Source organism: Symphalangus syndactylus, chromosome 6 (genome assembly GCF_028878055.3).
Source record: "Symphalangus syndactylus isolate Jambi chromosome 6, NHGRI_mSymSyn1-v2.1_pri, whole genome shotgun sequence".
Taxonomy (NCBI): domain Eukaryota; kingdom Metazoa; phylum Chordata; class Mammalia; order Primates; family Hylobatidae; genus Symphalangus; species Symphalangus syndactylus.
The window spans coordinates 80,805,643-80,821,009 of record NC_072428.2 but is presented as its reverse complement, the minus strand read 5'-3'; the positions used below and the strand labels follow the sequence as shown (position 1 = coordinate 80,821,009).

Sequence of the window (15,367 nt, the reverse complement as noted above, 5' to 3'; positions counted from 1 at the left end):
CATAGGCCATCTAATACTAAAAACTCAGCCCCAGGCAGGATGCATGCAGTGATCCAGTACCTCTGGATGTTGTCCACAAGCCTGGCCAGGCGCTGCTGCCGGCCTGAAGGACTGAGACGTGTCTTTTCAGCCAAAGCCTTCATCAGCTGGAAATCAGAGGTTGCCTGGTCTGTCAGCCCTATTAAATGCAAAAGAAGACAAAGTGAGAAAATGAACATAAGCAACTCAGCCCATCAAAGGCCCAGTTTAAACTTTTCCACTTGAATGCATTCACCATCTGTATAGCACATCCAATAGAAATGAAAACCACGTATGTCATTTTAAGTTTCCTGGCAGCCACATTAAGAAAAGGCAAAAAAGAAACAGATGAAATTACTTTGAATAGTGTATATTTAGCCCAGTATATCCAACATATTATTGTTCCAACATGTAATCAACATAAAACATTTATTGATGAGGTAGTTTCCTTCTTTTGTTTCATACTAAGCCTTTCAAATCTGGGCTGTGTTTTACACCTAAAGCACACCTCCTCCTAGTCTTTTAGTAGAGCTAGTCCCATTTCAAGTATTCAAAAACTCATGTGCTACTGGCTACTGTATTGGGTCCTGCAGACCTACAATATCAGAACATCATTAAGAATGAGCACCCCTTAGGCCGGGCGCTGTGGCTCACGCCTGTAATCCCAGCAGTTTGGGAGGCCAAGGCAGGTGGATCACCTGAGGTCGGGAGTTTGAGACCAGCCTGACCAACATGGAGAAACCCCCTCTCTACTAAAAATACAAAATTAGCCGGGCATGGTGGTGCTTGCCTGTAATCCCAGCTACTCAGGAGGTGGAGGCAGGAGAATCGCTTGAACCCAGGAGGCAGAGGTTGCAGTGAGCCGAGATCGCACCATTGCACTCCAGCCTGGGCAACAAGAGTGAAACTCTATCTCAAAAAACAATAAAAAGAATGAACACATCCCTCCTTCAAGGATTATATCCTCATTAATTTTTCTTCCTTTCTTTTCTTTTTTGTTTTTTTTTTTTGAGACAGAGTCTTGCTCTGTCACTCAGGCTGGAGTGCAATGGCGTGATTGCAGTGCACTGCAACCTCCGCCTCTCGGGTTCAAGTGATTCTTCTGCCTCAACCTCCTGAGTAGCTGGGATTACAGACACGTGTCACCATGCCCAGCTAGTTTTTTATTTTTAATAGAGATGGGGTTTCACCATGTTGGCCAGGCTGGTCTCGAACTCCTGACCTCAGGTGATCCACCTGCCTTGGCCTCCCAAAGTGCTAGGATTACAGGCATAAGCCACCACGCCGGCCCTTCTTATTAATTTTTCTAAAGGCAAAATAGATATATATGCATCATAACTGACTCAAGGAACACACAAATGCAAATTGTAGAAAGTCTTCCCTTCCTAGGCCTACCTGTTAGTCAAAAGAACATTGTTAAAAGTACTCGAGGCAGTTATTCAGATTTTACTGTATAATGAGGATTATATTCTGAAAATTCATGCAAAAAGTACGGATCATTCTGGCACCACTCTACTGATACACCTGAAGAAAATCTAAGTCACATTCCTTCCTATACTAGTAATTCAAATAATGGCAAAGAGAAACTTGGTTTTAGGATGATATCAGGGGATCTATTTTACATCAAAGTAATACATGGAATATATGAGATAAAGGAAATAGATTCCAAAGAACACTCGATTCCCCCAACATGTCTCTATTATTGAATAAATTACTTAAAAGGCCCATCCTCCATGGGTTGAATTGATGTCCTGGCATTCAGGTAACTTAAAGAGGGTCTGCCCACTGCCAAGCATCAGGGGCCTCTATCCAGGAGCCTGACAGGGTATAAAACACAAACATTACCTGTTAGAAAGCAGAGCTCAGGTATCAGGTGGGCGAGCCGAGCCTCACTGTTGTCATTTCTCTTCCTCTTTAACAGACTAACAAGCATGGGCTGATTTAGGTCAGATACAGTAATATCATACTGCTATAAAATGCAAGATTAATAAGGGAAAAGTTAACGTGGAAGCACCGCCAGGTGAGCATACTTACATTCAACAAGGTGATCTTAACATTAATATATAAAAAAATCTAACCAATCCCATAGTTACCTACTTATTGCTACTTTCTTCCCAGGACCTATCTTGTATATCTGAGGGCCAGTTTTATTATTTTAATTATCTTTTCTAACGCAACACCATTAAAAATATCGTTTCCCTGCTGTCTCTCAGTTTCAGCCAGATTCAGAATAGACTCCAGCTGGTTCTACACATAGTTCAATGACATCACTGGGACTGACTCAGAGCCAGCATTTCCACTACTGATGACTGAGGCAGACTGCCCCATGCTTAACTATCTGGCTCTAAACATCTATATTCATTTTGAAAATATCTATACACAAGCTGGAGGCGAGTTATATTGAGACAATCTCAGATTTCCCAAAAGAGCATGGCTGTCCTTACCTTCTAGAATAGTAGGATGTTACAGGGAAGCAGCCCTGAAGTCTGACAAATGTGAATTTGATCCCCAGCTCCTCTATTTGCTTGGGCTGTGACACTGGGGAAGTGACTTAAGTTTCCTCATCTATGAAATAAGGATGCTCACAGGTGAAACAGTAGCTCACAGGTATCCTATGTAAACCACTAGCATGGGGTCTGGTTTATAATGAATCCCCAGCAACTGTTAGTTCATATTCCTCTCCCTTTGCCATCCTAAACTTCAATTTCAGCAGTCTCACCTTGGCAAAAGCTCATTTACCCTCCAACGACAAAGGTTACAATGAACACTCGTTTCCATTATAATTTAATCCACATTAGTGACAGAACAACTGGAATTATAATTTATAAAATGCCTGGGTATTGTGATGCTGAGATCAACAATCACCAAGAAGTCAAATGTGAGCATTTCTATATTTCAAGAAAAACTTTGTCATTAAAATAAAAAACAAGTCAAGAATCTCATTTGAAAGTAGCAGGTGCAACTGATGCTATGGCTAAAAAGTTTGGAGAAGCCTTTATCAAGTGAGTTTGTATGCATGACTCCATTAATTTAGAACACATGGCGTGCTTACTGTGTTCCAGGAATGGCAGTGGATAAGAAGACAAAAGAGGCGCAGTCCCTGCCTTTCTGCATCAATATATTATCTACAAAGCAAGGTCCACAAGAAGCACAAACAACGCTTAACAAAGCACAACAAAGCACAACAAACCGATGAAAGAGATACTATTATTGTCCCCTTCACAGATGAAAAAACACTGTGAAACATTAAGCAATCTTCCCAAGGCTCCATAACTGGAAATTAGCACAGCTAGGATTGATGTGTTAAGACTCTGCTTATTATACCACTCAGTACTGGATCCCTGGGCTAGAGTGGGAGGGGCGGGGAGGAAGAAGAGATGGTGGTAGTGACACAATTATGGCTGGCAAATCAGGGAAGCCTCCATGCAGGTGGAGACCAAGAGAGGACCTTGAAGAAAACATGGGAGTATGGAGAGTCTCAGGTAACAGCTCCAGCAAAATGAAGGCATCTTCCAGGAAGAAGGACCCTAGCTGGAGCATGGTCAAGAACTCTAGCCCCGGCCGGGCGTGGTGGCTCACGCTTGTAATCCCAGCACTTTGGGAGGCCGAGGCGGGCGAATCACGAGGTCAGGAGATTGAGACCACGATGAAACCCCGTCTCTACTAAAAATACAAAAAATTAGCCGGGCGTGGTGGTGGGCGCCTGTAGTCCCAGCTACTAGGGGAGGCTGAGGCAGGAGAATGGCGTGAACCCGGGAGGCGGAGCTTGCAGTGAGCCGAGATTGCACCACTGCACTCCAGCCTGGGCGACAGAGCAAGACTCCGTCTCAAAAAAAAAAAAAAAAAAAAAAAAAAGAACTCTAGCCCCTAAGCTGCTCCCACAAGGTAAATTTGACCGTCTCCTTTGCCCCAATTTTCTTAGCATTTGAAAATACTTTGTATGATAAGATAAAATAGAGAAATATAAAGGTCAATATCAGGATGTCTTCCACTTTGAAAACTGACTACATAATAATCAGTCTTTCTTTCCTGGGACAGGGAGGAGGGCATACTAGAAGTTGTCACAGTTTTCTTTCTTTTCCTCCCTAATTACAATATACATGCAGTGAAGCATAACTCATTTCAAAAAACAGTGACTGGGATTTTTACCATGATTCCCGTTTCAGAATGTCACAGGTCCTAAAATACTTCTGTTTAAATATGAACAAATTTAATCATGCAAGAAAGAAACCCGAATGTTTAACAAACTGTGGGTTTAATAAACACAGAACACATTTTATGCACAAGATGCTTTGCTAGATACTATGCATCAAGGATTAGCCAGACACCATCCTTGCTCTCCAAGGAACACGTATTCAAGAAGCAATGTGATGAATGCACAGGTACTTAGAAAGGAGAACAGCTTGCTCTTCTACATGTGTGACAGAAAGCAAAGTCAGACAGGACTTCACACTTGGCCTTGAAGCTAGGATTTGACCTAGGGGTAAAGGAGAAAGGTACAGCATGGCTTTCTGCAGATGCCTAGTGAACACACACAAAGGCTGAGGAAGGTGTAGGCCAGTGAGTGGATGGGGTGATAAAGGCATGGGGTGCACAGGAGGGATGCTGAGAAATATAAGAAAGAAAGAGGGGGCCAAACTATGCAGTGCTAGAGAGGAAGAAGCAGAGGATAGAAAAGGAGGAGCATGGTCTCCACTGTTCTCCCAGTGCTCACAAAGTGCAGGCACACTTCAATGCTCTGCATGCATAATTATCTTGTTCGGTTCTTACACTACACCCTGAAGGTAGACAGATAAATTTCTTTGATACATGACACTCTGGGTTTAGGGATTTACCCAGGGTTACACAGCTGGAGCCAGGACCATCTTACTCCAGAGCTTATGTTTGTAATCAGATTTCTGGGCAGCACTTCAGAAAGATCTCTCTGATGGCTGTGAGGATGAGGGATCACAGTGAGGAGAGAGCTAGGGCATAAAGAGTGATGGTAGGGGGAGGGGGATCCACGAGATGGCCTGCATTAATGCAGTGGGAACAGGGCTAGAAAAGAGAAAATTCACGGATAAAGGATACAGAACTCGTCTTGGTGACAAGTGAATGAGGAGGTTACTAACAGTGAAGAAGAGGAAGAAAGCAAAATCATTCCTGTCTGAGCTACAGAATTTCCAAGGAGAAACAGGAATGGGAAAGACAATGAATTCAGTCTGAATTATATTAGTTTGAGATGCCTGCAGGGTATTCATGCAAATATGTTCTGGAAATGGAGATGAATATCTAATTTGGGAATGAGGGCAGGGCAAAAACGCTATATTTGAGCCATCTCAAAATACAATGAAAAGGTTCTATATGAGGGAACCATGGTGAATAATGGTTCCTTTGTGAGGAAGGAAGGAGGAAAATGTCAAAGGCGAGTAAGATAGAACAACCTGAAAGTAGCGGAGAACCGCAGGGATGTGTCCCAGGAGTCAAGGAGGGAAGAGATCAGTTCCAGCCGGTGAGAGAGGTCACAGGTATCAAATGCACTGAAAGCCCTTTAGGATAAGAACAGTAACTGAACTTGACCTTTCTAGAACTACTTCTAAAGCAGCATAACTGGATACCGGACTGCTGAGGTTTCAGGAACGAAGAACGGAAAAGGTGCTTGGAGCTAGTGTAAATGACTTTCTAAAGCTAGCTAAGGAGAAAAAGAGAGCTTTTCCTGAAAGTGTACAATGATCAAGAAAGGGTTTTTGTTTTTGTTTGTTTGTTTTAACCTGTATATTACTATACATTAAAGAGAAGGCGCTTTCAAAAGGAATTGAACATGGAAGATGAAGGGTAGGGATAACCGTTGCAAATGGGACTAGAGCTTCCAGAGGCAGCAAGAGATTCCATCAATAGTTTCTTGAGGCCGGGCGCGGTGGCTCACGCTTGTAATCCCAGCACTTTGGGAGGCCGAGACGGGCGGATCACGAGGTCAGGAGATGGAGACCACGGTGAAACCCCATCTCTACTAAAAATACAAAAAATTAGCCGGGCGTGGTGGCGGGCGCCTGTAGTCCCAGCTACTGGGAGAGGCTGAGGCAGGAGAATGGCGTGAACCCAGGAGGCGGAGCTTGCAGTGAGCAGAGAGCAGAGATCGCGCCACTGCACTCCAGCCTGGGTGACAGAGCGAGACTCCGTCTCAAAAAAAAAAAAAAAAATAGTTTCTTGAGTATCTAATATGCGCAAAGCACTGAGCTAGTCCTGGGAATCCAAAAATAAGGAGCCCCCTCCCCAGAGCTCAATGTCTAGGATGGGGCTCAGACCATTCGTGTGGTGCCTGTGATGACCTGAGACAGGGAGGGGATCCTGGGAGGAATGCTGTGGGGCTCCCTTGAGACTTGATGGCTGAGCTGAGTATGCAAGCGTGTCTAGTGTTCGTCTGGCTGTGAAGGCGTATCCAGGAAAAGGAAGCAACATGTGTGAAAATGCACAGGGGAGAAACTGAGTCACAGAATCACAAGAGGCAATTACATCAGAGCCAGGGAAGGGAGCAGGCGAATGGGAAGAGATGAGGCTTTAAAGGCAGGATCTGGCCACATCATAAGGAGCCTTGGACGCTCTGCTAAGGGGCTTACGAGTGGTCCTAAGGCAATAAGGAGACATGGAAATGTATTAACATTGGGAGCAGTGTGATCAGATACGCTTTAAAGGGAGATTACTCAGACTACAGGAAGAAGAAAACAGGAGATAGGATGAGGGTCAACAGGAGACCGGGAGGGTGGGGACAAAGCAGAGACAAGTCAGAGAATCAGGTCGGAGGCAGACTCAGCCTACAATCTGGGGGACCTCTGAGACTTAGAATAAGGAAACTTCTCTGAGGTAAAAGGAAAGCAGATAGAGATGAATGAAGAAAAGTCCTACCTGCTTGTAGTAATCCACATAGGTGATCTCGGTGCCATCCCGCTTCTGAAAGGTGTGTGTGGGCTTCACTGACCAGTCAATGTCATCAATGAAGTAGGTTCTGTTATTGTATCTGCCAAATATAAAAAGTCTTTAAATTTTTTTAAATCATCTGACATAAGCAGCTACTTCACCACACTTTTAATTCAACACATAAGATAGACTACAGAATGTCAGAAATTATGAAAACAATAAAACAAGAATATTCACTTTTTAAAAAATACTCAGCTCTTATCTGAAAAGGGCATTCCTTACAGGAAGACTTCTGTCCACATTCCAACAAAACCTATGGGAAAGTCCTTAGACCACAGTCTATTTTCCTCACTGATAGATACTCTAACTTCAGGTAAATCATTCTTAAATGTTCAGAGGCTGAAGCATTGCTCAAAACTTTCCCATTATCTTCTGGTGTCACTCAGAGTTTCTGACCTCCCAGGTAGTTTTTCTGACAAAAAAGCACCAAAAGAAGGCCAATCAACCCACAATGCTGGGGTCTTGCTTAACCTCCCCGCTAGGGCTGGCCCTTGGCAAAACTACAAAACACGTTAGCTAAGATTACTCTAAGCTCCTCCTCCCCTTCAGCACTTTGTAGCCTGGACTGTCCTCTGACCCAGCCTAGGGGCAGAAACTACCACAGCAGGTTTCTCTAGAGCTCTTGATTCTTTGCAAGATGACTTTAAAATGTGATAAGCTAATCCATCAAGATCATGACAGGAGGATAAGAGGGTAGCCTTCTCATACCAAGTAGTGTGGAATCCAGCCAGCCCCACCCCTCTGCTATATATCCCAGAAAAACAAGTTTAAGTGGAAATTCTAAGCCAGAACAGAAGGCTAACAAGTCCCCTAAAAGAAGTATTCTTGCAGCCATAAAAAGGAACAGGATCATGTCCTTTGCAGGGACACGGATGGAGCTGGAAGCCATTATCCTCAGCAAACCAAGGCAGGAACAGAAAACCAAACACCGCATGTTCTCACTTATAAGTGGGAGCTGAACAATGAGAACACATGGACACGAGGAGGGGAACAACACACACCGGGGCCTCTCAGGGGATAGGGTCGGGGAGAGGGACAGCATTCTGAAAAATAGCTAATGCATGCTGGATTTAACACCTAGGTGATGGGTTGATAGGTGCAGCAAACCACCATGGCACACTTTTACCTGTGTAACAAACCTGCACATTCTGCACATATATCCCAAAACTTAAAATAAAAAATTTTTAAAAAGTATTCTTGGACTAGCAGCAGTATATGGTGAGCTTTTTAGTACTCAGGAAGTCATCTAAATTTTTCGTGTTTAACTCAGTTCAAGGTGCAATGAGGGCAAATTTTATAAACATAAACCTAGAGGTTGCAAAGAAGTAAAATGTGGTCTCAACTTAAAAGATTCCTGAATCTAATAAAGAAGGTGAGACATGGAACTAACCTTCTGTCCTGTAAAATGAAATCAAATGGCCACAACAAGGTAGCCATAAGCAAAGGGCTATGGGCGCAGCCCAGGGGAAGAAACTGAGTAATTCCAACTGAGTAGGCAAATGGAGGTGTCAGAAAAGCCAGGACATTGGAATTGGGCTTTGTGAAAACTGAAGTTTAAAGGCAGAATTTGGGGTAGGGAATCCAGGCAACTGAAGTGAAGTGAATTGAACTGAACTGAAGCATGAAAAGTCAGACCGTTGGGGGTTAGAATAGAGAGTGGCATTGGGGGAAACGAGGGTACAGCAAGCGAGAATTTGGAGCTTGTGGACAGTATGGAATGCCACACAAGGACATGTGAACTCCAGACAACAAAATAACCAGGTCTTCTAAACAGATGAGTAAACGGATTAGTTCTGTGATATCGGGCCAATACTCCAACACTATTCCTATTTCCAAATACCATCAATGATTGATTTCTGAAGAAAAGTTTATTTAGACGCAGGCTTGTACCTTGTAAGGACAATGAGCCCTATTAGCTGCTTCTCACACGCCTGGGTGAAACAGGACAAGCCAGTTCTTTGACAGAGAGCAGTCATGAATTCCAGAACCGTCTCATTCCGGAGGACTTTGTAACTCACATCAGCGCTAAACAGGAGCTTGCTTTCAAAATATGATACAGAAATGGCAAACCCAGGCCAAAGGGATAATCTTTAAAAACAAAAAAGAAAAAAAGGAATATTGTCAATGTTATACCAGAAACACAATAAAGATTTTTAAATGGTGATTTTCTGTTCTAATTCTCGAGATCTTAACAAGATAATTTTTTTCTTTAGTCTGATTTCTTCCAGTTGTTGACTGAAAACTTTTTTTCAGCTGCAGTGTCTTTAAGCATACATTTAGGATAAAATACCTTACTGTAAAGCACTTTCTCAGCCTTGGCGCCACTGACATTTTGAACTGGATAATTCTTTGTTAGGGACCATCCTGTGTACTGTAGGATGTTTAGCAGCATCTCCCTGGCCTCTACCCACTAGATGCCAGTAGCAGCCTCCCAGCTGTGACAGCCAAAAACGTCTCCAGACAATACAAAATGTTCCCTGAAGAGGGGGGGAAATGTCCCTGCCTGAGAACAATAACTATAGGAATAATACATTTATGGAGTGATCCGTCCCCGCATGAAAACATCTAGGTTCAGAAAAGCACCCCAATTCAAAGGTGAGGGCAGTGGGTAGATTTAATGATGAGATTAAGAAATACAGAAGTGATATCACAAACAGATATACAAGAGAAACCAGAACACAGCCTACAGTTTCTTCTCACATAAACTTAAAAATCTTGAATAAGAAGTTACAGAAATGGCATGAAATAATAGACTACTATTTTTAAAAATAATTCCAGTTTATATTTTGTGGACTATAAGTAGTCACTGTGATACTAAGCCAGCCTCCAGGACAGGCATACGTGCTGAGCACCTAGGGCAGTTTAGTACAATCAGCACCTATGAGATTTCCTAATCCGGGTGGACAGATTAGTGACAAGGACGAATTGGGTGCTTTATAGAGAGCATGCTGACACTCTGAATGAACATATGCAAACTCCGTCATTTTTCCTTCACCAGGCAGAAGGCCAAACACCCCACTCCCATTTTCTATCTTTTATGTACTTTTCCCTTTACGTATCTACGTTTGGGCTACCAGTTGCCTCTCTGTCTATGGTTTGACCACAGTATTTTTGAGAGCTAAGTAACAACCAGTTCAAGACATAGCTGACCACTTTCCCTGAAGCCTTGAATTCCCAGTTTAGGTAGGAATTCTGCAGGTGTTCATAAGAATTCTATCCCTTACCAGAGTTATTTGGTTGGCTTCTCTTTCTGACATGCACTGCCCTGACGATTTCATGTCAACCACTCTGGTTGTGCTAACAACATTTCAACAACAAAATACAGCTCATCCTGCTTTCATTATCACTTATTACACACAGAAAATTCAGTTTCTGAATTCCTTCTAGGATTTGTGATAATTATCTATCACAATAATATAAGAAAACAAAGCTGCTAGCTTCACGTTCACATGTACCATTTTATTAAAAAAACTTGAAAGTTAAAAAAATTCATTACACCTCATATTACAGAGTCTCTCACAGGAGGCATAATGGTATAATCTTGCACCATAAATTATGTTGCTCACATTATAATAATTTCGGAGTAACAGAAAATATAAGTAAACCTACTTGTGCTGGGGAATTTCCATTGGCTCTGAAGGATTATAGAAGTTCCGTCCAATTTGGTACATGGACAACTTTTTGAGGATCCTGCAAGTATATTTTTTTTTAATTTTTGGTAAATATTAGTCAGTAACACTGTAAGTCTAAGTTCATACCCTTACTGAACATAATGTTAAAAATATATAGGAAATACAGACCTCTCATTCTCACAGCACTGCAAGGTTTAGATACTAAATATACATATGAATGTCTATAAAGAACTACCACTTCTTCATATTTGAGAATACTACAACTGAGATTATTTTTATCTGTCTGGGTTTAGCTGCAGTGACAAATATGTGGTCAATTAGCCATTATGGCTGCAGTAGTAACATTCTGGTTAGCTTGGATGGGGTGAGATAAGCCATGCCTGCAGGCCTTTTTGACCTCTTCCCTACTTGGGGATGAGGACCTTATTTCTTTTTTTTTTTTTTTTTTTGAAATGGAGTTTTGCTCTTGTTGCCCAGGCTGGAGTGCAATGGCATGATCTCAGCTCACTGCAACCTCCACCTCCCGGGTCAAGCGATTCTCCTGCCTCAGCCTCTGCAGTAGCTGAGATTACAAGCAAGAGTGCCACCACGCCCAGCTAATTTTGTATTTTTGGTAGAGACGAGGTTTCTCCATGTTGGTCAGGCTGGTCTCGAACTCCTGACCTCAGGTGATCTGCCTGCCTCTGCCTCCCAAAGTGCTGGGATTACAGGTGTGAGCCACTGGCCCGGCCGAGGATCGTATTTCTAATGAGGCTGCTCAGGCTCCCCAGGTGCTGCCAAATGACCAAGACTGTGTCTTCAGCAAGTAATCCTCGTCACCTTAGGAATTTGACCTACATGGGGGTTTCAAGTCAAGAAACAAGGGTTCCAACTGTGATTTTGGCTGCCAAATTGTCACTAAGCCTAAGCCCCCTTCTCCTAAAAATAAGGATTTTAATAGCACTTGCCTCAGGGTGCTCTAGTGAGGGTAAAGTAAGATAAAAGACAAGTGAAAGAACTTCCTCACTGAGAAGCATCTTCCAAATGTCAGCATGCACGACTGGCTTCTGAAGAGCTGATATGCAGTAAGCTGAGGCTCAAATATGACCAAAAGGTGCTGGACAAGACATCTGACTAGAATTAGGAATTAGGACATCTGAGTGGGGGAAGTTCCTTGATGTGCCCTTACGACTCAGGAAATCCCCAAACTTCCCCATCTTCATGCCTTCCAGAGGTCACCGTTGAACAACGGACTTGCCTGTAAGGTTTCTAACAGATCATCTTAATCATCCACACTAGCAGCATGTAAAACAGTGGTTCTCAAGCTTCAGTGTATCCTAAAAATGTGAATTTTCAGGCCTGTCTGTGAACTTCTGTTTACTAACTAGATTCAGTGAGGGTCCAGGGAATATGCCTTTTACGGAGCTCCACTCCACCCCTAAGAAGACGCTGGAGTATGTGATCCTTAGACCAGTCTGCAGAACACTGAAGAGCTGAGCTACAACCCATGTAGCTGTGGGGGAAAGAAGTGGGCTGAGGGTGGAGCCAGGGCAGAAAGCAGACAGTGATCTTCTTTCCTAACTCAATCGGCTAGGAGAAAAACAAATTCTTCAGTTTATTAAGCCAAACTTGCTAAGTTTGCTAAATGAACTTTCAAGTCTGAGAAAAGACACAGAAAAAGAAGAAAAGGAAAAAGGTACCCTCCCTGCTACCAGTGAGACAGCAATACTCCCCGTGTTATTTGTCTCAACTTAGGATAATACTGGATATTAACAGTTTGTGCCACTGAGTGGCTGTAATGGGCTGCATTGCACGTTATTGTTCACGTATGAGAAGGTACTTGAGAAATTGCCCTAACGGTGGCATCACTGCTGGCACACTGCCTACAAAATGGTCGATTATTTTAATACCCAGGCTCTATGCTGAAAGGTATAATTAGCCCAAATTAAATTCACATTTCCAGTGCCTTACTTTCTGAAGATGATATTGAAGACCTGGATGCACACGGGAGAACTTGATGGCAGCTCCCTCTTTAGGGTGATAGTCATCTTTATAGTCTCGCCTCTTTGAGTTTCACTTGACAATTCTGTGACCTGGGAAAGAGAGGTACTTAATATGCACCCTACAAATTATCCCCAAGTGTGCAGAATGCAGATTATAAAGCCATCACAATGTAATATGCATTAACAAAAACAAAACTGCAGGTAGTTAGTATGTGAGTAATAACCTAATCATCACATTATGTTCAGAGGGCTTTTTTTCTCCGTATCTTGCCAATCCTAAAAAAACAACACATCTCTCTACTCTCTAACTTCTTAAGGGAGAATTAAAGCCAGACTCATGGTTCAAAGTTTGGTCCAAAGAGAGTTCCAGAGCAGTGGTTGTTGATCTTTCTAGGGAGCGGGAGGGAGATGGGTCACAAATTATTTTGAGAGTCTGATAAAAGTTACAGATATTTCTCAATAAAATTTCACACACACACACACACACACACATATATATATATATACACATAAATATATATATATATATGCACATAAATATATATATATATATACACACACCACAACAGTGTACATAATTGTACCCATTTTCAGGGTATTGACTGATACTCAGAAGCCCACTAGTGGACTGTCCTGCCCATCCCAAGTTCATGGATTCCAGAGGACAGCCTCCCAAAGTCTGTTTATAATGTAGAAGAGCAGACAAGAGAGAAGGAAAGAAAGGAGAGAGGATAAATGAGAGGGAAAGTAAACATGGGGAGAGAGAGGAATAAGTGGTGGAAATTAGAACAGATCAGAAATCTGATTTTATAAATTGCTGAAAGGTCTAGAGAAATCCTAGAGTCCTTATAACCTGGAACAATGTTCTAGCAACATAATGAACGCATGAATATGATTCTATAACAGCTCCCACTAAATTTAAAGCTTCTTGAACCAGAAAGGACTCAGAATAGGTTCTTGAAATAAAGGAATATACAAATCAGTCATAAATATCAATCAATGATCATGGATTTTTCAAAGGGATAAGCAATTAGATAAAGTCAGCTAAGTAGCAAGCATTTATGTATTCTGCCTCTACTCTCTACAGCTACAGTATGGTTTTAACCACTTTTAGGTTGCATCAAGAATGTAAGGCAGGAACCAGTCACTGCATAGAAACAAAGAGAAACTGATCTTTTCACAGGGATGTAAGATTTCATCGAGATAATTTCTTGCTTCAGATAAAATTGTACAGAAATCAGAGGTGGACTGCTATAGAAAGAGCTCATCAACATGGGGAGAACTCTGGCAGACAGAAGGGATGCCCACCTCTCAAACTGCTGCAGGGGCTTTGGAACAAAGGATTAAGACAACAAAGGATGTCTTAATCCTCTGGGATGAGTGGTTGAGGGGAGATGGCAGCAGATGGTCTTAGGAACTGCATTTTCAACAACCACCTAAGATCAAACTCTTCAGCCCCCCTTGTACCTCTCCCACCAAACACCCACTCCTCCTTCACTTCCTACATCTCTTATTGGACCTCAGACCCTCCAGTCCCCAGGCTGCTAACCTCAGAGTAAACTTTCACTTCTCCTCCTCAATTCACAATCTAATCAGATGGCAAGTCTTACTGTATCTACACCAGGAATGTCTCTGATCTATCTCAGCTGTTCCAATACCATTACTTACCACAGTGCTTAAGAGCACATGATGTGGAATTGGATGGACCCTGGTCTTCTGCCTCTTGCAGCTGGTGTGATGTGGAACACCTTTCTGGTACTGAGTCTAACTAAAGTCACAGGGTTGTGATGATTAAATGAAATAATGCATTGATTTTATTTCCATCCATTGCACAGGCACTCAGGAATTCAAATAAATAGCAGCACTTTGTATCTCTTTTCAAGCCCTTTTGACACCCTGCCTACACTATTTCAGTGGCAGTTTACTATTCCCACCTCCTTCTGTAAACCATTCAATAGGATGTGATCAGAGTAACTGTAATTTAACACAGCTGCCATAGAAACGCTCTCTGAAAGTCTTCAGTGATCCATGGAAGAGTTTCTGTTCCTTGACAGGACATTTAAAGTTCTCTTTACCTTTGAAATCAGAACTTCCACACCTTCCTGGCTAGACCTGAATGAGCGCAAGTTTCTAAAATATGGCCCTCACTTCCCATCATTGCACGTTTGCCTCTTCTGCCTAGGAATCCCATATTTCCCACTGTCCACCTCACTGATCAAAATCCTAAACAAGGAACTATCACTCTCGCTGAAGTGTCCTGCTAGAAATAATCTTGCCTTTCATCAAGCTCTCTCTGACAACCTTGGGCAAGATGTTTATCCTCACTAGGCCCCAAGGGTGATGACAGGATTAAATCAGATCATGCTATAAAGAGGCTGGCAGGCCGGGCGTGGTGGCTCACGCCTGTAATCCCAGCACTTTGGGAGGCTGAGGCAGGTGGATCACCTGAGGTCAGAAGTTTGAGACCAGCCTGGCCAATGTGGTGAAACCCCATCTCTACTAAAAATACAAAAATTAGCCGGGTGTGGTGGCAGGTGCCTATAATCCCAGCTACTCAGGAGGCTGAGGCAGGAGAACTGCTTGAAACCCGGGAGGCGGAGGTTGCAGTGAACTAAGATCATACTATTGCACTCCAGCCTGGGTGACAAGAGCAAAACTCCGTCTCAAAAAAAAAAAAAAAAGAGCCTGGCAGAGTAAGTGATCAACACGTGTAATCTGATAGGTGTAATTGGTAGTAGTAGCAGTGGTGGTAGCAGCTACTCGTGTGACACAAAGTATAGA

At 42.7% G+C, this 15,367-nt stretch overlaps 1 protein-coding gene across 1 annotated transcript in view; it reads right to left on the bottom strand.

The window, feature by feature from the left end:
- PIWIL4 (piwi like RNA-mediated gene silencing 4) overlaps positions 1-15,367 on the bottom strand; it is a 57,480-nt gene that overhangs the window by 27,447 nt on the left and 14,666 nt on the right. Inside the window, exons 5-10 of the mRNA XM_055283307.2 lie at positions 12,555-12,676; positions 10,582-10,662; positions 8,863-9,060; positions 6,901-7,012; positions 1,864-1,987; positions 61-178 (exon numbers count right to left, since the gene is read on the bottom strand). Of these exons, the coding sequence (XP_055139282.1) occupies positions 61-178; positions 1,864-1,987; positions 6,901-7,012; positions 8,863-9,060; positions 10,582-10,662; positions 12,555-12,676 (755 nt within the window). The remainder of the gene's footprint in view (positions 1-60; positions 179-1,863; positions 1,988-6,900; positions 7,013-8,862; positions 9,061-10,581; positions 10,663-12,554; positions 12,677-15,367) is intronic.